The sequence below is a fragment of the Streptopelia decaocto genome (genome assembly GCF_964273445.1).
Source record: "Streptopelia decaocto genome assembly, chromosome: 6".
Lineage (NCBI taxonomy): Eukaryota > Metazoa > Chordata > Aves > Columbiformes > Columbidae > Streptopelia > Streptopelia decaocto.
The window spans coordinates 15,665,123-15,690,541 of record NC_138660.1 but is presented as its reverse complement, the minus strand read 5'-3'; the positions used below and the strand labels follow the sequence as shown (position 1 = coordinate 15,690,541).

Sequence of the window (25,419 nt, the reverse complement as noted above, 5' to 3'; positions counted from 1 at the left end):
GGGAAGAGTGGCTGGAAAGTTGCCTGATGGAAAAGGTGTTGGTCAACAGCTGGCTGAACATGAGCCAGCAGTGTGCCCAGGTGGCCAACAGCATCCTGGCTTGTATCAGCACTAGTGTGGCCAGCAGGACTAGGGCAGTGATTGTTCCCCTGTACTCGGTGCTGCTGATGCCCCACCTTGGACACTGTTCAATTTTGGGCTGGCCTGGAGCAAAGGAGGCTGAGGGGAGACCTTATGGCTGTCTACAACTATCTGAAAGGAGGTTGTAGCGTGGAGGGTGTTGGTCTCTTTTCTCAAGTAACAAGAAATAGGATGAGAGGAAACAGCCTCAAGATGCACCAGGAGAAGTTTAGATTGGATATTAGGGAAAACATCCAATGTGAATGCTTTTGGGCTACGGCAGATTTTTGGATCCTATGATCTTAAAAAGTAACTCTTAACTCTCTCTGCACTTCAGAGATGCAGAAGTAGGGAAGGCAGCCCACCACATCTTCTGGATGATTTTTCTCTCTAGGAAGTGAGAATGCCAATGTTTCTCATATCTTACTTGGAAATTACCCATATGGAGATTACTCTCATTAGTCACTTGCAATAAATTCACCAACCAGCTGGCAGATGAAACTGAAGGGGAAAGTATAGATGACTTTCTTATTATACTGATAAATATATACGGATGGTTAAATAAACTGTGAACATTAGTTTGGCAGAGATGATATTGCTACATGTTTTGCAGGCTTAGTTTTCTCCCAAGATCAATACTATATCCAGAAATGCTTGTAGAAAATATATTCTTTCACTGTCTCAATAGAGATTAATGTAGCAGAATTTCTAAGATAACATTAACCACCTGAATAAAATATGCTATTGACTAACTTTGCTTATGGGAAATGTGTTAAAAAGCCCACTGCCTTAAAAGCTTTTGCCTTTTTTTAACAGATCAGCTTTGTAGTTCTCCTTAGCAATTATGTATCCTGCATTCTGCTTATCACAGTTAGCTTTAGTGTTTATACTCTGAATTTACGTGATATGCAGCAAACTGCTTTTGTTTATTTTTATATATTATTTTCTATAAAATCCTATATATTGCCTATAGTATATATTCTATAATTCGATTCTTTTAGAACTGAATTGTGTCTGTCCATCAATAAATAAGTGGATATGAATATGAGGCTATTTCTTATATTTATGCTTATATTGATGAACACATTTAAAGAAAGATAAGGTAGAACTGACATAAAGAGAGATGCTTTTGATGAATGAGGTCATGGTGTGGAGAAGTAAGGATGCTAATTATATATAAAAAAGCTCTCCACCTTTGCTGGGGAAGGAGCACTGCGTTCCAGGTCTTCCAACTTGAACTGGAATTTGCTGCTAGCTGACTGCCAAAATTACTGGGTAAGCCAGTCCAGAATAAAGCATAATCAGAAGTCCAGAAACAACCATGTACATGAAAGTCTTGACTAAATCAAATTCTTTCAGAGAAGAGAAAATTGAATTTGTGGAAGGGAAGAAAAGGGAGATCAAGATAAAGAGGTAGGAAAAGGGCCATGGAGCCATAGAGCTGCTATTGCCTCTGACATAGTACTCATGAGGTGGAAGGTGTTTAAGGCTTTTTCTGCCCCTAAAAAATCCAGGTCTGGTTACAGATATGGATTGAGAGGTTCCTGCAGCATGATACCCCATGTCCTGGTAGAGTGGTCACAGAGGAGATGGATCCAAATCTCTGCAGCTGACCTTGCGGCTTCCCCATTCTGGCTGAGTACTCTGGCTGGGAAGGGAATAGCCTGGAGGCTTTTTTCCACTAATATTGCTGTCTTATAAACATCTTATTCTTGAGAAGATACTCAATTCTCATTTCTGGTACAATCCCGCTGAAGCTCCAATTAACAGCACTAAGAGTTGGCACGTGGTTTAGAGCTCATCTAAGCACGAGCTTTAACTTGTAGTGGGAGATGCTGGCACTTGATATGTTATTTGTCCAGGGATATATGCAAGAAAATCAGCTGCTTTCACTGTGAAGACACACTAACATAGGAAGAAAATGAAAGGTGGGTAAACTAAATAAAAACATTGTATTAGAAATAAAGAAAAAAGACAACAAAGGGTAAGAAGGGGAATGAGAGATCAGAGAAAATTATGAGAGAACCTGACATAGATTGAATAACTGTGATAGGTACTGAGTTAAAACAAAGAGGACTATAGAGAATGCAACAGAGTTCTCAATTAGTTAAAAGATTGAGATGTCAAAAACAAACATTCAGACAAATGAAAATAGAATACAATGGGGGGGAAAGAATAATCAGAGCATCAAAATTACCTTCCAAGGTAAAATTTACTACTATAAGGAATGCTGACTTGGACATGATAGGGCATGAAAGGTGTTATATTTATTTACACCTCCTATGTTGTATTGCTGAGTTTTGTCAACAGAGAAAGGTGTTAAATCACAGGGCACAGTTGGGACACTGGATGTGTTATTGTTATTTATGAATATTATTATTCTCATGTTTAATAAAATGAGAAAATGAGATAGTTATTGACTTCTGAAGAAAACAGGTTTGGGCAAAACATGCATTCAGTCAATTTTATACTGCATTCAGTGTTCTCTGATCTTTGATAATTCATGAGTGCTGCAAAGTAGAAAATTTCTGAAATATCTTTAAAATCCAGTCAAGAGTAGATTAAGGCTCTGTGTTCTGGCCTTGTTCAGAATTTGGGCAGAGGCATTGCAAGAGTTCCTACCAAGATGCTCAGGAGGCTCATATTAGTGACTAGTCCCCTCAGACTCGGAATAAATCAGCATCTTGGCATGGTACGGTGGAATGTTATGCTCACCCTTTTAATAGTGACTGAGTTGTAAAACTAAGATATGAATGATATTATTTTTCCATTTTTTCAAAGAAACATTAGGACAGTTAGGCACCTGAATACTATTCAGTTTCAATGAAAGCTGAGATCCTAAATGCCTAAATGTGCAAATATGTAAATGTTAAGAATACTCAGTATGTAACATACATTAAAGATATCATTAGGCAGAATTTTAATTTATTTTCAAATGAATGGAGTATCTTATTCATGTTTTTTCCTAACTCATTTTCTGCATTGATATCACTGTTGTGTGATTTCTAGCTCAGTCCCAGTTGCGCAGTCTGACAGTGCCTGGGCTGGTGCTACCTGGAAACAGAAATCTGCAGATTTCTTGTGTTGCTGTAGGCAATGCTGCAACTGAAACAATGCTGTACATGCGTGACAACAAAGGGAGGGTGACAGGTGAACAGCTGCAGCTTGTTAAATAGCCTCCTTTAGTTTAAAGTTTTCATGTTTGCAATGTATTTAAGTTTCCATGTGAAAAATAACTAAGAAATATTCTTTAGAAACCTAACCTACTAGAATTAAACATTACACATTCTCCTTTTTTTATTGCAGTGAATTAAACACTGTTCTGAGATGTCTCATTTCCATAAATGAAGCATTTGGAAGGTCATAAATATTCGGATTTATCAAGGTGATACTTCTATTATTTTGTTTATTAGACCTGTAATGATATCTTCACATTTATTTATAATTTTCTTCAAAACTCTAACATTTTAGTTACAAAATTTTCATGAGTGCATGCACATTGAAAAATATATATCCTTTCTTTGTACCTTTTACAATAAAGATACTCTGCAGCTACTTTTTATTTTCAATGTGCCTGTTTTAAACATTTTCAGCTATAACACTATTTTGACAAATGTGATCTGCCAACAACGGAACAATTTTTAATTATGTATGTCTAAAATCCTGACATACCTGGCTTTCAGCTACTGCTTTCAGATCTTCATCTGGATCTACGCCAACTCTGTTAAAAAAAAAACCCAACAAACAAACAAAACAAAGACAGATGATAATGGTCTGATGTATAGGAGAGAGCCTTGAGGGTAGAAATGTTTCTCTTGTGCCACTCATTTCCTGCTAGGTGAAAAATGCAAAGAAGAGCTGGCAAAACATTAAGATCACTTCTTTAATCAAGGGAGTTCTTAATAAGTTTTAGGGAAACTTGAAATTCTTTTTAACTGCCACTCATAACACCTGAGATTAGATCTTTACCTTGGCTCTGATCCACATCTGGGGAGAGACAATCAAGACATTAACCAGTGCTATGAAATCCTTAATTACTGGCAGAAGAGAGGTGTTGAGGAGGAACTGGAGGTAGAGAGGTGGTGTGGAGGGCAGGACTCTGGTGTTTCTGGACTGTGCTGCATTATGGATTGACTGTAGCATTTGGAAAGGGCTTTACTGGGTGCGCAAGGTATGGGGAAGCAAACCAGAGGGGAGAGGAGCTTGCAGTGGCTGATGTGCAAGATGAGGAGAACCTGGGTGGCGTTTTACTAATATGGACAGGATAAAAGTAAAGTTGGCTGTTCAAAGTGACATGGTAGGAGAACTGACATATTTTGAATGTGCCTGATATTCAAAACTGAGGAGAAATGCAACTGAGAAATGAGTTGAATGACAGAGGCTTGTGCTGATGTTCACAGCAATGAAGGAAGGAGAGCAGTGAGGGATGATGAATAACAAACGTTCTTATCACTGGAGACTGAAGCCCATGGCTGGAGTGACCAACAGCTCCCACGTGCCTCACAAAGTCCCACATAGTATCAGGTCCACCAAGCTGGTATAGAATTTACTGATGCAAATAAAATGTACTCTTTCACTAGGTATTAATATAAGGCCCCTTTACTGTTTTTCTGACATTCATCCTTCTTGAGTGTACCTTTGCTTTTGGTAATAACACATCAAAATAGATTTTAAGATAATACTTTATATTAACAATTGCATCCCTCGGCATTCTTTCCTGTAAATATTATGCATATGCTCTTATTCAGTTAGAGACAATGACAGGAACTATATGCAAAGTAGATGCTTTTTACATGTAAATACTGAATGGAAGAGGAAAAAAGAGGCGTTTGTTTCTGTCATAGCTCTTGAGCTTCAACAGATTTTAGTCCTTCAGGCATAAATATATCTATCTTCTTATTAAAAATAAGGATCCTGATGCTGACTCAACAAGGAGACAGAATGAATAGCTGTTTCTTTCTCTTGTTTAGTCCTGTTGTTCTTTAAATGTCTAGAAAAAACTTCTGATGGCACCAACCTAGTCATTAGTTTGGAGTACAGCAAGTTAGGTATTTTCCATTTCATTAAAATTGAAATAGTACATAGATTTAACCACCTGACTGATATTGGATTTGCTGTTGTCATGTACAAGACAGTGGGGTCCAGGGCCTTACCTGTTGTGCTTGGCATTGCACGACCAAGCGGTGTATGACACCCCAGCACCGCGGGGTGTGCAGTGGGATGTGGGGGCTGAAACTGTGGCAGAAATGGAACTGCCACGGGCCCAAACTCACAAAACAGGTCAGAATCACAGAGAGACTCCTGTTCTCCTAAAGGCAGTTAAATATTTTTCAAACTATGCTTATTTGCTAGATGTGTTCACCAACAGCACTACTTGGCCAATACACCAGCAGTACAATAGTTAAGGATTTGCACAGTTTTGGAAATAAAAATATTCAAAGCATTTATGCATGATAGGTGCAGCTGAAAGGCTACAGCACAAACTTCCGCACACTCTTCTCCTTAATGAGCTTGACTTGACCTCAAAGAATCAGTCTTCTGGGACAAAAGTAATTTTGCCTTCATGCAGTTCTGAATTTACTGGAGTTGAGAAACTGCCAGTTCTGACTGATTGTGTGTCTTGAATCGTGATGCATTTATTACAGAATGAGCTAAGGCAACAGAAAACATTTCACCCAGGACTAAAAGGGCCATAATAGCAAGTGGGAAAAGGGTAGGCAATGAATGGAGCCAATAGGAACCAGAGTTTTTGGCTGTGATATCGTTTCAGTAATGGCGATATAACTACTAACTAATAATTGACAACAGGAATCCCTTGGCATAGAAAAAAAAAAATATCTGGATTTTGAGTTCTTGCAGCATTTGTGGTATGCTTAAGCTTTTCTACATGTATAATTTTTCATCCTTATAGTTTAAGAGATAGCTAGCTGTTTTGCCTTGTTTTTTTCTGTAGACAATAGATTATTATAAAATGGCACATATGAAGGTATGTGAAATCTTAACAGGAATACAACATTTAAAGTCAGAAAGAATTGGCAATAAATATATAATGAAATGACACTTCCTTTTACACATGAAAAAGAAAAGGAGGCTTCTATGCCACATTAAAGCCACGGAGCCACAGCCGATGTTTTCCTTTGGTCTGGTCTCTACTATCATTTAAAACACAGGACCAGATACTATTGCTGTTTTTCCCATGGAATGGTATCTCACCGCTGGAAATTAGTGTGGGTAATACAATCTTAAATGCATTAAAATAGCAATATATATTTTGTAATAATTTGAAGATTGGCAATTTTATTAAGTTTGCACTAGGCAGACTCAGTTCAGTCAATTCTGAAATTGAGGCTATAATTATTTAATATGCAAACATAGGCTTGGGAGCCTAACATCAGGCACCCAGCATTGACAATCATGGTCTGCTATAATTAACTCTGATACACTTGACATGAACCAGAATGCTATTTTTAGACTGCAAATGCTGAAAAAACAAAGCATAACAAATTATATGAGACAGTCAAGACAACTGAAATTACATACAGATACGCACTTCAAGTTTACATCCTTGACTTCCTCAAAAGACCTGCTATATCTAATGCTATTGCCACTAGAATTTGCAAACTTAAAATTCATATAAATTATTATGAAGACCTTTAAGAAATACTCTTGGTTATAGTTGTATAAGCAAGCACCTTTCCCCCTTTAACCTTCCTTGTTTTCCATTTCTCTGAGAAGATTTAATAGATGGTCAGAAAAATATTTCCTTAGTATTTTTTCTCCTTTCTTGCTGTCAACTTTGTCTCTTTTCTCCTGCTATTTTGTTTTACTTCTTGCTGTCTCCCTTTTCCATCCTTCTGTCCCACTTTCCTGGTTGCTTTCTATTCCTTGTTCATTTCTTCTTGTCTCTTCTAAATATTGTGTGCTTCTATTGCTGCCTATTTTTGCATCTTTTTATACGTTAAACACTTAGGATGACTTCTCTACTATAAAAACAAATGCAATGATGCGTTAATCAGCTCTGTATTGCAGTGGAGTTTAACTACTCTGTGTATTTAAGTAGGTTTTAGTAATGTCTTGGATTTAAATGCCTTAGATATGGAGAAATTCAAAATCCTGAAAGCTGCTCCGTGTTCTTTTTTCTCTGGGTATATTTTTTTTTTTTTTTTTGGGGGGGGAGGGGTGGAGATAGGGGGAAGGTGTTGCGGGGTGTGTGTGTGGTTTTTTGTTTTTAAGTAATGGCTGTATCAAAACCCAAATTCAGAGATTGTTCAAAATTGCTATATTCAAAATCTGGAAGTGGAGCTTGTGACTACAGCCAGACACAAGCAATTAGGCCTAAGTATCGCTAGGAACTGTGCATTAGTCTGCAGAAGCGCCCTTTACAGTTGGCGGTATTTAAATCCCCGTGTGCTATCAAGTGCATCATTTTTTTTTTTTTAGTCACAGTCAGAATGCATTGGGTAATAAGAGGAGGAATTTGTCTCTGAATACAAAGCAGTCAATAACGTCTTTTCTTATGTGGTTTGAAATGAAAATGGATGGAAATATAAATCCCAAATTGTCAGGGGAACTAGTAGTAAGAAATACAAAACCAATCCATAGGAATGCCGAGTAGTAAATCACTATTCAGGCATTGCAAACTTTTAATTTCTTCACTTCAAATCACCACAAAGTCAACACAGTTGGATACAAATCTTTGCTTTCTATGTTGAAGCCAGAGAAATATGTATAGACTAGTGTTTTCATGAGGATCTAGGCATGTAGAGCAGAAGTCTGGGTGTCTATACTTGCAAGTGTGATTCACAGCCCTCCCTCACTTTAGGTGCCAGGGAATCTGTAAATTGAGACATTTCTCTGAAATCTGAATTCTAATTACTGAAATTCTGCTTCTGGGTCTATATAGGCTTTCTGTATTTGCAGAAGGAGCTTGGTTCATGCAAGCTGAATCTTTCTTGCAGTCCCACCTAGTCTGCTTTGCTGTCAGATTTAGCCATGGCTCCTCTGCTCCCTTTCCAAACCAGTGGGGAACCAAAGGCAATTCAAGAAGTGAAAAGTCTGGCATCTCTTTCTGTTTGAGGCCTCATACTAGACAATGGGGATAATAATACTTTCTCCACCCCCATTGCTCATCAGTTTTGTGTATTCAGCTTGCAAGTACGCATCCTTCATTATGTTTGTATAAAATCTAGCTTAAAGCTATGATTTTGTTTAGAGCCCTAGGAGTGCTGCTGTGTAAAATAATTAATAACAATATTGGCTTCTTTGCTTGTCAAAGGTTTTACTGGAAGAACTCACCTTCTCTGTGCAATTGCCTCAGTCTTCCACCGGCCGTCTCATTGTAACTAAAAGAATCTTTAAGCCTCAGCTTATATCTCAAAAAACTGTGAATACCAGGAAGGGTTTTTTGAGTAAGTGATTTATAACCCAATTTTCAAAGATGGCCATTAAGCAGCATTTGCAACAGGAGTCTTGAATATTTTTGCATGAATAAATCTGAAGCTTTTGGCTATCCATCATCAGGATATTACATTCAGCACAGAATTATTAACTGTGAAGACTAGAAACATGAACAAAATCCAAAAAAGATTGTTTCACCATCTCTAATAAATCATTAAAATTGAAATTAAAAAACCCTTCAGGATGAATAATGGTTGCTCAGGCCATTATTCTTGTCCATGTGGCAGTAAGTGTGATGTGTATTCCTAACAGACTGACACCTAAAATCTGCTTTTGCTTCTAGATTGCTATATCGCTACTACATATTGCTATTGCTGTGGACTGGTGCTGTCAAAAATATCTGCTTTTTATAGTACAATATTTCAATTGACATGAACCCTATGGAGGCTTGTGGCATGAGTATAGATCTTTAAAGTTCATCTCAAGCTGATTTTGTTAATAAATGAAAACACTTTAGGTTTAAGGCAAGAATAATCAATTGTGTCTCAGCAGAAAGAACAAATCAGTTTAATTTCGTGCTGGGAAGGATTAAAATAAATTATCAGGTAAATGATGCTTCCTAAATGGTTATGACAGCTGTTTGTCATGTGGCTAATGCTTTCTATCTTATTAACACAGCATACTGAACTAAAACGCAGAGTGTGATTTTAAACCTACAGAACAATGTGAGAAAAAGGGAGGCGTAGTTTGACTTTTGAACTTGTAATTTTGTAAAACTGGTGAGATATTTTTGGAAATGCTTCTGCAAAATATTAGTCCTATGGTCAAGGTCTGTGGACCATTTTTGGTGGACATATGGAGAGCTACTTGGTTGTAGAGTGTGCAATCAAATTAATACAATAACTGTATAAATGCTTTCCAAGTAAAGAAGGGTTGTGATGCATGAAGATAATGCGTGAATGTAAACAGATGAAGTTGAAGAAGGAACTGTAGTGCTTTACAAGAGATCCACAAGTTATAGTCTCTAGATGTGATCTTAAGTATCAAAAAGATTGTAAAATTGTGGATGATGTCACTACATAAAATTTTACCAGTTGCTTCCCTACAGCTGTGCAGCTGTGTGAAGTATAAAGCTAAAATTTAAAAATAGATGATGGCTTTCATTTACATTTACATCATGCACTTATGCAGATAGCAACTAGAAAAAAGAAATGGATCTTTAGTTTTCTGGTATCTGATTATCTATCCTGTTAATCTTATCCTGACATAGCGGGGGAGGGATAAAATAGTTTGGTCACTTTGAAGTCTGTATAGCAGAATGTAATATCAGACAGCTTACAACCATGACAGCAAGGCAGTCTGGCTCAGGAGTTCGGGGCAGCAGTGATTTATGTCTCTGTAATGCTTCTGGCATGCACAGTAGAATGTCATTTTGCTACACGAATATACCTGTAGTGAGGGATCAGGCCTCTTGCTTAAGAATGTGACTCAAACTTGACTAAAATGAGCATCACTTAAATTCTGTGAAAATTTTAGAAATGATAATTTGTCGTAGTATGAGTGCATATAAATAGAATTGGCATAAAATTAGCATGAAGGTTGGCAGTAACCAAAATAATGTGAACTTCTGTGTGGTGACAATGTAAGAACTGGGTCTTGTTTCAGATTTATGGAAAGATCATTGTAGTAGATTCTCAGTTGATTCTGAAAAGTGTCAGGTGAGGCTATTCTACATTCTTGTGTATATATGTGCACATGTGCAGCCTTTTGGGATCCAAACTCACATTTGCTTCCTGCCTCTGATACTGGGTGCATGAGAAATGTGATTTCTGTGTTTTCTCTAGAACTGTTTGCTTGGACTTCACAAGAGTTGTCCTACTAAATATGTTCAACACATGGCTCAGAGGCAGGTAGTGAAACCCACGAACCCTTGGCAGCCACGTGAGCCAGCCAGTCAGGACATCAACTGATCAGCACTATTTTGCTTCTTTTCTGTACTGACGTCTCTTCTGTGAAACTCTCCCTTGCTTTACAATGTTTTTTTTTTTTTTTCTCTTTGGTTTTGTTTTCCCCTCTATTTTTGTTTTTCCTATTTATATACAATTATAGTCTGAGATTTATAAAACTGCTTGCTTTCAAAGCATTCCATAAGCAAGTCCTACAAGCTTCCTCTTACTTTGAAGAGCAAGGAGAGCAAAGAGAAAGTCCCAAACAGTGTCAAAAGGCTACATGGCCATAGTCAGTTAATAGTCACAGCCCTTCTCAGTTACACTCTCTACTTATTGAACAGGTATGTGATTGCTTGTAAGCAATCAGACATAGATTTATGAGAAAAGGATGAGAAAACTTGCAAGAACAGTAATCCTCCTAGGTTTTTTTTAACCCCAAATCCTCAGCAAATCTAAAATTTGGGGTGACTGCATTGCTACCGGCAGCCTTCTAAAATGAAACACTCACACTAATAGTAGAATATTTAATATTAAAATGTTACAAAATTATTAAAAGCTGCATTTGTTCTAAATTGAAAAAAAACCTTTTCAGACCCAATTGTGATGCAAATATGTCTGAAGAAAAATGTGGTTACAAGGTCACATCACTTGGGAATTCTACATTGTGATTAGAGGCACTGAAAAATAACACATGGAAAAGAACGTAACTTGAATACTTTTCTAAAACTGCAAGAGAAGTTTAAAGGTGAGGAATATGCATGATAGTAGCTGTGATATATAGTGCTTTTATTATTTAGTTTTCAACTGAGTTTTATGTCTCAGACAAGAGGTAGGACCCCTAGAATAAGAGGTTCCCTTGATATCATATAATAGCATTGGTGCAGCATTGACTTAGAAAAGGGATGGGATTTGGGACCTATTTTGGTAGTGATGAGGTTATTTCTTTTGTGTGCCAACCCAGTAAATCCCAAAAAAGCTGAGCTTTTGAAATAGTACTGAATCACTGCGGAGTGGCAAGTCTGTCATGAGGTGACTGTGATCCCTTCTATCCAAACTCTTTACCCTGTAACTGTTGGGGGGAAGTGGATTGAAAAAAAGTAGTATGTTTTACTTTCCCTTACTTTGAGGCAAATGATCTTGATCAGCAGCTATTGGGACCGATACCAGCCTACATGTTTTAAGGACAAGTGATTCACACAGAGAGGAGGAGATACTGGTGACGGCAGGTGCTTTTTTGCTGCAACGTAGATGTTGCAAAATGGAGAGGTATAGGCACACAAATGCCTCTGTTTCATCCTTTCAATATGAGGCAGTACACAAAACACAATATTGATCAGCCTCCACATGCTTTAAGAAATTCAGTATTATTACCATACCTCTCTCCATGCTGTGAAGAAGTCTATGCATCAAATGCTCTCAATGCAGTTCTGAAACTGCATTAATAAAAAAAAACCCTGGAACATTATTAAAAATGTATTTTCAGTTAACACAAAAATACAAAAACACCACTACATTACAAGAAGTACCATTTCTGTACATAGCAAATGTTCTAATTGCTACTTTTATGAACACTATGGAGATGAATACAGCTTTCAAAAAAAAAAGTAGTCAGGAATTAGGCCATTTTGTTGGCAACTTACTTAGACTACTAATGAGCTTTGCCAGCCAGGAAAAATGAGAACTGATTTTACAAAAGATCTGTATGAGGAAAAGGAACTGCGTTCAGATGTATTTTGACAATTTCCTGCAGATGAGGCTGGTTAATTCTTGGCTCAGAAATAACAGTGCCCTCCAGTGAATTATGTCAATGATTTTTAGAGCAGTAAAGTGTTTGTTTTCTGAATCACTTTAGGTGTCTGTTCCTTTATTTTCCTTGAACTTAAACAGCACAGCTTTGGAAAGAAGCCCAGGGTATTGCAGACGCATTACTTTATTGTTAATGTTATTAACCCAGAGTAAACCATTAAATGCTCCTGAGGCATTAGACTAATTAATGAGATGACCAACTCTAAGTTCCCTGGACTCACAGCATGGGGGGAAACATCATCACACTTCATCTTTCACATTAATGTCTGAAATCTATCATGTAAAGCTGGTACTGGGAGCAGGTCTTTGCATAGCCATTGGAAGCCGTGAGTAACACTGGTCAAGCCAAATTTGTGCTACCACCAAAACACACTGAGTAAAGGCTACTGGTGTGGCTGCTGAGGACTGTGAGAAGGTACCTTGCATGAAAGCTGTCACTCATCTTTCCATTTAGGCTGTGCTATTCACAAGCGGTTTGTAAAACAGCTGAATTGCTTAAATTAATATTTAATTTCTGGTGTGAAATATGTTCTCTGAATTCCTACCTGAAATGTTCAGAATAGCAGGAAATTATACTAAGGACTTGTATGGATTGATTGACCCAAGGCTGTATTAAACACACATTCATGGTATATTGGAGAATATACTTTTAAAGATACCCTTTGATAAAACAATTGTACAGGATATGTCAAACTGTCATTTCTGAATTATTGAAATTGTCTTAACCATGCAGCACAATGGTCTTTAGAGCTGAGGTCACTATGTTTGTTAGCAGATACATTGCAGCTGGTAATCTAAGTATTGATAGGATTTTCTTCCTTTTCTCACATAGAAGGAAATAGTGTAGAACAGAGAGTGCTCAGTTAACTGCAATTTAGTCATATAAACATAAAAAAGATACTATGAAATTTAAGAAAGTTATTTTTATTTTAGTTATCTATTTTCAGATCAGATGCATAATTGTTAAATTTTGCCAACTCTGGGCATTCACCTTCTTTTTACATTTGAAATTACAAATCAAACTTTATAAAGAAACAGCCTAGGGAAAAGTCTCAGGCTGAGTAAAATGTTATGTGCTAAAGTGGAAGAATTTGCCTAAATTTTCATTGTTTGTATGCAGTGTCAACAATTATTACCCCTTCAGCTTTAATGGCTGAGAAACACCTCTGCACATCCATATCAAAACACTCTTTAAAGCCATTTTACATACAGTGGGATAAACAGTAGTGTCATTTGTTAAGACAATGTTCTAAAACACTGCTTAATGGAAAATCTAACTTTCCATTTCTTTTGCAACACTTTGCTTCTCAACAGCAAAGAGTTAAAAAATTACTCAGAAAGACAGCTATTTTATTTGATTTTGTTATTCTACCATTTTTAAAAAAAATCTACATAAATTATATGCTCCTGATATAATAAGTATCAGTCAAAGTGTAATAGTCTTTTTGATAGAGAGCGGCTAAATGGAAGTGCTGGAAAAGTATGCTCCACTTCATCATCTAGTATTTCTCATTCTAATTCATGAATTGTTTTTAATTGTTTTTAATTCATGAGTTGTTTTATTCCACTGTAATCTTGGTCTGCTAATTGTACTGTTTAGTTTAGACAGTGTAGGTTTCATTTGACTTTTAAATTTTCTTTTCCAATATAATCCTTCCTTCAGAATCTTGACCATCTTTATCAGTTTCAGGCAACACATTTAGATCTCACATGGCTGTTTCAAATAATGTTTAGGCTATTAATATAAAAACTTATTGTCTCCAAAATAGATACTGGTCTATAGTCACACTGTTTGTAATGCCAGGCAATGCCAAAACTATTATTAATGTATAAGTGCATGTGTGCATGCTCATAGACAGACTTTCCAGCTCTGTACTACAGAGGTTCCAGAAGGAAAAAAACCTTCTAGTACAGTTGGCAAATCTGGAGTAGATGCCATACCTGATAGCGTAAGCTGGGCTAGTCACACTGCTTATGGAGCATTATATAGCTTTGGTAGAATGCTGTTGATGTTTTGTGTATTTTTTTTTTTCCATTTTGCAGCAAGGTTCACTTCTACAGCAGTAACAAAGTTATATACTTTTACCTTAGTGCTGTATTTATCCAGAACTACAGGAGCTGTCACTTATATCATAGTATGTTAAGTCCCTATCTAGAGTTCAGAAAGTACACTAAAGACAAATGTTGGGGTGTTTTTTTTTTTTTACTCTTAAATATAGTAGTCTCACATTTTAAAATATGCATGATTTGGTAATAAACTAATTAATCTGGAGAGAACAAAAGCTTAAGTGGAATGTAAATGATCCAGAAGCCTGGGTCTGGTGCCCTAACGTAAGTGAAATTCAACCTATATACATACATTTGCATTATGTCATGTTGTATTCAGAAGAATTCAGGAAATTTCAGGCACTTATTTTGCATTTGCAAATACTTATTCTGGGAAAGGAAAGTTTTCAAATGTCAACTCTAGCTTTTTCATTTTGTGTCATCAACTGAAATGTGGCTACAAACTTCTTGATTATGTGAATTCTGTCCATCTCAAGTACAAAAACTTCCCAGTTTTCTCTTTTTTTTTCTTTTTTTTTTTTTTTTTTCTTTTTTTGGCAGGGTAATGAACTGAATTGGCATTCTTGGCTGGTTTACTGGGGGCTCTCTCCTAAACATGTACTCTTTTGAGATTTTTTTTTTTTTTTGTGCTGCCTCTGTCCATCCTTGCAAGCCTCTTACAAGCTGCCAGAAGCAGAGTTAGTTGCTCTCTTGTTGAGTAGCGCTAACTGTGACGCTGTAGTTAAGGTTGATAAAACACTTTCATTTTAATTAATTAAACCATTTATCTTTCTTACAAAAGCTTTTGGAGACAGTCTTCAAAGCTTCTGGAACAGTGCTTTGTTTTGTTCCCCTCTCCCCCTCACTTATAACCATATATACAGCTTGAGCATAAAGCCTGAAGTTCCAGTTGAGGCTGCCTGCCATTTGAAATGGGTGCAGGGGAAAAGGAGCCCTGGGAGGATGAGATAGGGAGTGTGCTAGAAAGACTCACAGTTTTACTTTTGCTTCTTGTGCTGCTTTGCAGTTTGTTGAATGTTTTTGCTGCATTATGATTAAGCAAGTGACTCCACTTCATTCCTGTTGTGATTTTTGCCTTCTTGTAAAATTAAGAATAAGCTAATGCACATAGCAACTATAAGCCAACATCTGAATTCAAACAATGATGACAATGGAAGCTATAGCTTGCATGAGATAATGAAAAGGTAAAGTGAAGAAAGTAAAGAGTGAGAAATTGCCTGTCAGGGATCCCCAATGCATGTTATACTTCTGCCTACAGGTCAAGAAAATAAATGGCTGTTATTATGACAACCTGCACCAGCTGAGGATCTGTCCCAACTTATCCACTGCCACTCAGCTTCCCTGGGGCTCCAAGTAATTCTCTGTGGGTAGTGACTGTGGGCATGTGTGATAGTTCTGTTGCTGGACACTGGCCTCAGGTTTCCTACCTTACTGAACAGAGTGAGAAAACTTGATATCTGAAAGGCAAGTCTAATGCTCAAAATTCCACATACCCTGCACAATAATGAATCAGTAAATACTGTGAGACAGGACTTCTAAAATGTAAAGGATTTTCCTTCTGTTCATGGTTTAACATTGGGATCCAGAGAGACCCTGTATATATACAAGAGTTGATTTGTAAACCACAAAAGCCATTTTAATTTTTTAAAAGCCCTATAAAATATAACTTTTCCTCTTGTTGAGAAAAAACACTTATTGATAAAATCATCAATAAATGAGGCATTTTAAAAAGGATTTTGTTTAGTTCTTTGTTAGTATGATTGCTGACAGTTTGTTTAGCTTAGTACAGCTCAGTGTGGCACCCCAGGGAGCTTTTTATCTAAAATACAAAACTGGGAAGGCAGGAGACACTGAAACTCAGAAAAGATAAATTAATTATACATTAGAGAAAGAAGATGCATATCCCAGAAAGGAGCAATACATTTAAAATGTAAGAGTAGTGCAAATTGAGGCATATGTAATAAATGGGATTGAAAGCTGTGACACTTGCTTAATCTAAGTTGAAGAACTTGTCCCTTGTTTATAATTCAGATTTTCAATGTAAGAGATAGCAAAGTAGCTCACAGTCATTATGAATTAGATTTCATAGCAATAGGGCAATGTAAATAAATTCCCTGAAGTCCAATGCAAGTTTGTTTTCCCAGTGCTGCAATGAGCATAAACAAGAAAGGCAGTGGGCTGTCTTTTGGAATTAGGGTGGGTGAATGGATGATTTTTTTACTTATCAACATTGGAAGTATTAAAACAGTATTTTTGAAGATGTGGAAGAAGGAAATAATGCTGCTTAATTGGTAAACTAAGACATGGCCATTGAACCAGCTTTGGCAACTCATTTCATAGGCTGAGAAGTTTTCTCAGTACTCTCAGAATCAGTGAAATGTAAAACCATGTTCAGTTACAAGTTTAGGAAGGAATAAAAGTAATGAGGACCCCAAATGGTGCCCACCTAAAATGGGAGTTAGTTACCCACAGCCTGAGATATTCAGATCAATAAAGGACAGTGAGATTGATGGGAGATAATGTAGTCCCACTGATCTCAAGGAAAAAAAAAAAAAGATCTTTGGTATTTTTTTGAAAACTTGCTCTTCAGTAAATTCAAATATGTGTATATGTAAGGGTCATTAGGTCAGAAAGCATGTGAGAAAGCATTCTGTATACTACTGAATAGGGTTCTGATCTTTACTGTCCAGAAGATTACTGTATTTTAGTTGATGACTCATTTTACATAAAACAGAAACACTCATTTGGACAGGAGTTAAAGCCTCTCCAGTGAACATATTAACCACTAGTCTACAAAATAATTTTATCTCATTTTCTGGTTCAGTAAATACAAATTATTTTCTGTCCTCTCTGCTTGGCTCATCTCATGGATACATATCCATACATGTGCAGAACTGGTGATGTTTGGGCTAGAATTCCTCCGGAAAGGTGAAAGAAATAGGTGCGAATCCAAGGAAGCAGAAAAGGCCAGAGCTGCTGAGATGCAGCAGGTGAGGGAGAGCTGGGCCACTGCCGCTGGGGCTGAAATGAACACAGAGCTGCCACAGCGTTTGTAGGAATCCCTTTGGGTGGAGATTAGAAAAAGTCAGGGAGACTCAGGCAGATGGCCCCAACCTCCCCTAGATGCCTGACCAGGCTTAGTGTCCGCGAGTGAGGGAATAGCAAAGGACACTGGGAAGTTTCAAGGTCACAACACCTTGTCTGCTTGTAAGATCAGTTCAGCAAAGCGTGGGTTTTTAGCATATTTTATAGGGTATGTTTATATTTTCTTTTTAGGGTATTTCGCATAAACAGCTCTTTATATATAAGCTTTTATATAAACAGCTGTTATATACATTTATTTACATAGAAAATATCTTGGCTTTATAAAAACATAATTTTATGTACAGTTTTAAAATTCCCTTATATATTATTTGTTACCTAGAAACTGATAATATGCTGTAAGTGCATTGAAATCAATTACTTCTTGCTGAGATAAGAGGTAATTTTCTCATTTAAATCTCATAGATGTACTGACTAGCAGATCACCGTTGGGCTGTTTCTGCACTGATAATTCACTACAAAAAGGCTGTGTTATAGTGTAATTTGCTGTTTACCAAATGCTAAAAAGCCCACACTGCTATACAGAGCCTAGGTTATTTAATATCTGCTTTAATTAACCTTTCATATTGAACTAATTCTGGAACAATTTGATAGGTTTGTTATCAAGGGTGCCAGAGCTTTTATTGGACTCTGCATTTTTAAACAGAACAGAAAGTTCAGAATTTTCAGGGAAAAGTTTCAGGAGACATGAAAGCTGATGTCACACAGGTCTCTTCTGTCACTGAGGTCCTCTGCAAACCCAGATACACCCACTTATACCAAAGTCTGCTTCTTTTTGCTTAGATTTAAAATATTTCTATCAGCCTATATACTGTATAAGAGTATTAAGCCTAATTCTCTTCCCAGTTAGCATCTTTCTTCTTGGTAGAAGACGTAAGATTTTACTTATTTATTTTTCTCCTATACTTTGTGTATAGTTTAAAAATGGAATTAAATATTCTTGCACTCCATAAAATACTTGATAACAGAAAGAGGAAAAACACAGGAAAGCTTAAAAACCTGAGAAAGACTGAGATTTTTTTTTTTTTCCCAGACTGAAACAATATTTCAAGGTGAAATGAAAACTTTCATCCCTTTAAAATGAAACACTCATTTCACTTTTTCTTAGTGAAGGAATTCTAATATTCTTTGTCAAGCAAAATGAGTGAAGAATTACTATACACACTTTGGAAATTAAGCAAACTAACAGCTGTGAAGGACACATTAATTTCATACCCTCCTATTTTTGAGGCCAGCTGACAGTAGTACACAGTTCTTAAATTGTGAAAGTTCAGTGAGTTTTCAGAGCAATTATTTTGCAAAAAGCAACAATATCTGATCAATAATAGAGTTAAGAGGCATCTTGATCAATATGTACAAAGCAGGGATGTAAGATTCATCTCAGCAAATGTGATCATTGTGTTTTTTACAGCCAGGATTTTGTACCACATATTTATCTTAAATTTTAAGGGCTCAAATTATTTTTCTCTACCTTCTACTTATCCTCAAGCAACACCGTTTTGGCACATGCTTGAAGTCAACTGGGTTTATGATTGCACCAATTTATTTTTGGTGGACTAATAGAGATAAGGGTCCAAAGTAATTGGGCATGTTTTGGTAGAAAGTAATAAATCATCAGTTTTGTTCTGAAGTCCCAGGTAATTAAGACATTCTCTAGCAGTATTTCCAGATAAGTTATGTTGATTACTTATTTGTAGCTTTAACAAATTCATCATGTTGACTGTTGCATAGCAGCTACCTTTTATATGAGACACATTTTAATGGCAGAAATAAATAAATGATTGCATGAAATGGAAGAAAACCTTTTTTTTTTTTTTTTTTGAGTACTCAGACATCTCAAAGCAATGCTATTTTAAAAGATAATAAAAGAAATATTTTAATTGACATCCACCCACCCTGCTGGAAGCTATGGGTTTATTTGTAGTTTTCTGGAAATATCTAAACTATCCTGGGTTTTTGGCATGTGGAAAATTCATCTTACAATTTATTCCTGGTAAACTGAAAGGCATGAATCTTTTGTATTACTCTGCAATTTTCAATTTCTCCTGTGCTAAATATTCTAGCAATAAAAGTGTATCTTTCACTGTGTCCTTCCTTTCCTGTTTTCAGTTGTTATCTAGAGCTAGAAATACAAGGTGTGTGAGGTGGGATTTGTTTGCCATGTTAGGAGACTGGGCCCAAAATTAGACCCCTCTGGCCAATAGGGATCAACAGAGTTGGCATCAGGAGTCGGGTACGTGTCATGCACAAGTCACAGTTGCCATCCCAAATCTCCCATTCAGCCACTGCCCAGGGCTGCCTTTCACAGTTGGAGTGAGAAAACCCAAATCCTCTATATTTTGGTCTTTTTATTTTGTTTTCAAGGACTATTGCAACACAAATGTTTATAAACCTCATTGAGTATCATCCAGGCAACATGTTATGGTAAATAACTCTGAAAGATCAAATGCACACCTTATCTTAGCAGAAAACTAACTTGCAAATAAATGATAGGCATTTCAGAAGATCACTGAGATTCATTACCTGGATGATTTCTCATCTTCAAATAGAAAGGAAAGGAATTATCCAATTTCTCTTTTTATAACAACATCCAATACATCTAATGTCCAATTTTATATTGCTTCTTGATTTATAGCATTTCCCAGGCTAATTGTGTTCTAGCTACTATTATAAAGCAGATATTACATTAACCCTTTCAGCGTGGGTGTGCCCCAAGAAGAGTTTTCTCTGTTCACAGATAATTTTGTGTGAAGCAGAATATATTTCCCTAATATGTCTTTAGTCAGGAACACCAGATTTTTCCTATTTCTTGTAGATAGTGCATACATGCTAGGGGGCTGCATTCCAATAAATCCAGGACTGGTGGCAGACACCACCAGCAAAGTATTACATCTAGCAATATGTTTATATAACAAAGATCTTTAACTAGTATCTAAACCAATGTTTTAGTCTGCGCTACTACAGCAGATCAAAGGGAATGAAGTGATAAGCCAGAATCTGATCTTATGCTCTCTGTGCCCCATGTCACAAGTAATCAATAGATTACTGTGCAAATTACTTAAATGCTTAATCACAATGATCTCTAATGGACTTGGCCAAACTTGAAGTTGCTGATACAGTGGCTAAAAGTCTCACAGCTGAAGCTGAAATTTTGCTTTTTCCTCTTTCTCCTTGGATCTCTTGTTACTCATCTACTGCTGGACAGAGGGACTGACAGCCAGTTTCCTAGCTAAGTCAACTCTAAATGACTATTTTTCTGTCGCACCTGGAGTACTGTGTGTGATCAAGGAGAGGGCTCAACAGCAAAGATGGGTGTTGTGACATAACTCTCCTTTGGTAACCATGGGACACTGTCTGCTTTAGTTTTATTTTTAAATAATTTTCATAGTGTTCTTTGTGATTGTGAGACTTAACTTTTAAATAGCAATGTAGATTTTGTGCCCTAAGAGTCTGCATGTAAATCAGTAGTATCCTAATGCTGAGGAGAGCCTAGGGAGTCAGCAACAGGTTTTCTCATGTGTATGCAATTAGTGTTTGTTGGTGCAGGAAAAGTCAAACTATCATCAGTGTAAAAGATGCTTGGTAAAATGCTGTCCTTGAGATGTTCACAGGTGCAGAAAGTTGTGCAATTAAGGACAGTAGTAATTTAAAAATAATTGCAGCATTAGTGTTTAGAGTTGTTACAGAAAGGTGTTTCTGGATTTGAGAGGGTTTTGTTGGGATTTAAAAGACTTTCCAGGCAAAGACAGTGTGATCTCTGTTGAAAAAGTGTCTGCATTAAAAGGAACTCAGTGGGCTGAAGTGGCTTGGCTGAAATTGGACTCTCAACAGGAATATTTATTGCAGCCTGATTTAAAATAGTTACTGTACTATGGCTAAGGAGGAATGTGACTCTGGAAACAAAGAAAGGACTTTGTTTATTGGAGCTATTTCTGTCACAGAGAGGGAATACCAGATAGATTGATCATGAGTATTCTAAAAACAAAACAATAAACAGTACAAAGTGCACAGAAATATAATAGTACTTGAAAATGTACTGCCTTTAATTGAACTGTTCATCTCTGTGTTGTGGTGACTTGCAAATTACAGTTAAAGATAGGCTGACATTCCATTTTCAATACTAAATCAACAGATCCTTCACTTTCACTAAATTGTTTTCAAGAACTCTAGAGGAAATATGACCCAAAGGAATACAGTTATAGAGGAGAGAACATGCCAAGGCCAGGAAAAAAAACATTTAATTAAACTTCTTTTTCTAAACTGACCTTCCTTTCTCTTGGCAAATGATAATAGGAAAATGTCTTCAAAGGAATACAAGCAAAACAATTAAGAAAGTTCACAAATGCCCAAGAGACAGGTGCTGTCTGTTCTTTTGCCACGCACAGGCTACTGCGGGTTGTGTCCATCCTCAGTATCCGAAAGGCTCTTCCTCATTATCAGGTAAAGATGAAGAACCCCAACCCAGGGATGGAAGAAGCCTTACATGAGAGGAATATTCTGTCAAGTTAAAGGTGAAAATGAGCAGTTGCTGGTATTAGCTTGATCATTCAGTACAATCTTGAGTAATACACAGTTCTACCTGTGTGCCCACAGCAGATGTTGCAAATAGAAGCTGACATGAAAATAATGAATTTTAATATTGCCTACATCCTGTTTAGATAACTTTTAAGACAGTTTGTTGCTGTCCAAAGACTTCCATTTAGCATACATTATGGGTTTAAGCTAGGTGATGTAGGAGTTGAGTTATATCACTACCTTTCCCATAGATCCCATTCATACACATTTCTACAGATGTTCTATGAAGAAGATACTTTTCTGTTAGAACTGACAAAGGAGAGTGAATAAAGCTGTGGTACAGATGCTACAACCCTATGATGGCAAAATGGAACTTAATTCTGGCAGAACTCAGATTTTTTTTTTTTTTTTTTTTTTAATAAGAAAGACTCTATGTCATCATAAAAAAAAAAAGGAAGAAAGTACAAATATTTTTGTATAACTGGTAAATACAGTAATGCAGGCAGCACCATCTACCTTGTCTAAAACAATCTCTTAATCCTTCGATCTCAAGTGCACCCTTCCTTGGTTCCTGCTCAGAACCTCCCTTCTGGAGCCCTGAGGCTCAGTCACATTTTTACCACCATTTTGACCCTTGAGATTTCTTATTACAGCTGTTGCCTTGCTAGATAAGGCAGAACTCTTGCCCAAGTCCACAATATTGTTTGGTGTTTGTTTGGTTTTTTTTTTTTAATTTGAAGGGACTCTTCTGGGAAGCAGAAAGAACAACTTTGGAAGCTTAAAGTACAGACCAAATCCAATCAAAGCTTCCCACTTGGCAGTGACAAGTGCTACCACTGTGGCATTGTAAGCTGTCTTTCTGCAGCATCTCTTTGAATGCAGCTGAACACAGAGTTTGGGAATAATGAAAAGAATATTTTTGTTACTGAAACTGTAGTGCTGCAATACTGGCCAAGGTCATGTTGTAACTCCAGTTGCTCTATCATAAAGTTCTGTCTTTCAGCAGTCTATAATCAGTCGATAAAAACGTGGGATAAGCACAGAATCTTACTTTACCAACCAATTTTTTTTGGTAGACAGCCATGGTCACAAGCAGCCAAGCCATAGCATTTAGCTGGGCTGCCCACTTGCATCCCTAATAGGGCATTCTGGTGAACATACACACAACCTCAGCCTCTGACACTGGAGTGATGGTCTGAAGTGTTGGATACTGAAAAATACCCACAAAATCTTGGCTTCTCGAAAGATTAGCTTATCCCTGGGACATTGTCATTGTAAAGGAATATATTAATATTCCCAATGGCATTAAACTCTGCTGGGTCATGATTTCTGGGTGCTGATGTCTGCTGAACACTGATTTCCTACTGTAGTCAGTAGGTTTGCAATATGGTAATGGGTGGGAGTTTAGAAGCTAGCAGTATTTTGATCTTCTAACTTTAACACCATAATACTGAGTTGTGTTAGCATTTTATGTTTTAGATGTGACAGAGTCAGTTAGCTGACATTATTTCAAAAGCATAAACAGCTAAGTCAGATTCTCAAAATGTTTTGGAGACAGTCCTATAATGTTTGTTCCTTTTTCATTCAGAGAACTGTGCTGTAGCCATACCACAAGGAAACCTTCACAAAAGAATCTGGTCTGTTAATGTTTTACAGTAGAACTTTCTAAAAGTGGAGCAACAAGAACTCAGAATAAAACTTTAAAAACTTCATTTTAAAAAATGTACTTTGCTAAAATAGCAATATATTATATGAGTTGGTAAGAAGTCCTCCAATTAGGTCTTTCTGTAACTTTTTATCTGAATTCTTATGTTCTGTCAATGTTATTCGATGCAGGTTTGCTATCAAAATATGTATGGGTGAACGGCATAAGGAGTACATATTTGGGCTAGTTGAATGATTTGTTCTATGAATAAACTGTAAATTATTTTTGCTTTCCTTCGTGGCTGTAGATCTGGTTGGGGGGTTACCGCATGCTTGACCCTTGCAAATGGCAGATTTCTTTTTCGTGCCGATAACAGTATTGCTCCCAGTTTACCTGCACTTGATTCTCAGCCAGTCAGCATTGTGTCCTATACAAAACAGAAACAGGTCCCTACAGCAATGATATCCCCTTGACTTATGTACTCATTTCAAACAGTTTTGAGCACTCTTAATTTATAGAATGTGAGTCATCTCATCTTATTCTTGTTATATGCATTAGGTTGTTTTTTCAGTTTTACTTTTTACACTTGACGCGTTTCTATGTTTTGTGTTCTCAGCGATCACTGAGTCTATTAAAGCACATGCTGTATTTATGGCAGTGCAGTGTGAATGAATGACCAGCTGCTGATCACCATCAGAGACCTTCTGGCTCCAGTATTGCAAAGAAAGTTTTGGGGGTGCATAACCTCAACAGTTTTGGGTTTAGTTTTGCCTAGATGGGCAAAGAGAAACAGCTGTTGGTAGTTATACAGCTGTAATCTGAATAGTAAATAGAATAAGCAGAGCTCTGGGAAACTTCTGGAAGTGAATCTGAAAGTTTGGGTCAGTTAGGGAAGCCAATAGCTGGAGATTAGAAGAACAGTTTGTTTAGATTAATTTAGTTTCCTGGGTTGGTGCTTTCTCATAGAACAGTGCAATGAGGAGTTGCTTCTGCTGAGAATGTGAGTTTGGACAGCCTTGGTCATCCCCCTAAAATGTGCTATGTCAGGCTTCTAGCACTAGTATTTGGAGAAAGTTGGAAGTTTAGAACTGCAGTTTTAGGTGAACTAGAGAGGGTATGTTTTCAAGGGCAGCCAGGCGCATGGACACTGCCAGATTCTAAAATACACACCAAAAGCGATGGTCAGATAGGCACAGTATTAAAAGTTACTGTTCAATTCCGCTGAGCATTTCTTTAGAATATGGAATAAAAATCTCCTTATTCACTGAAGAACTGCTGCAAAGAGATATACAGAGAGTCTGGAAATCCCTCGACAAACATTTACACAGGAGGTGATGATAAACAAACAGGACCTAATACCTACCACAATGCTTTTATAGGACATGTTTTATTAACAGCTTTGTATTTTTGCTCTGCTGTCAGGAGAATCCTTTATCCCCAAACCTCTCATTGCAGGCTTACTGTAAAATGTAGCTCTCTATTTTTAATCAGAGTATAGGGAATGAAGTGAGACATATATCCAAAAGCTTTAGCAGGTAATACTCAGCATCTCCAAAGGCACATTTATTGAATTCTTCAATTTGACTGTGAGCTCATGCTTAAATGACTCTTTGTTTTGCTGTTTGATGTATCATGGTATTATTCTCATACACTGATGCAGGTTTATTCATTGTCTGCCAAGAGCAGTATTTTGTAGCCCTTTCACACAGGGAGGAAAGGCAATTTTTTTTTTTTCTAGTTATACCTCTCAGATAAGCCAAAAGATAATGTATTATTTAGGAACATGGTGCAACTGATTCTGCTCTCAGAATGCCAGCC

The 25,419-nt window shown here is 36.9% G+C and overlaps 1 protein-coding gene across 1 annotated transcript in view; it reads right to left on the bottom strand.

Moving 5' to 3' along the window:
- The window catches only part of SLC9A9 (solute carrier family 9 member A9), a 192,144-nt gene that overhangs the window by 52,556 nt on the left and 114,169 nt on the right, over window positions 1-25,419 (bottom strand). The window contains exon 13 of the mRNA XM_082057237.1: window positions 3,793-3,841. Coding sequence (XP_081913363.1) covers window positions 3,793-3,841 — 49 coding nt within the window. The remainder of the gene's footprint in view (window positions 1-3,792; window positions 3,842-25,419) is intronic.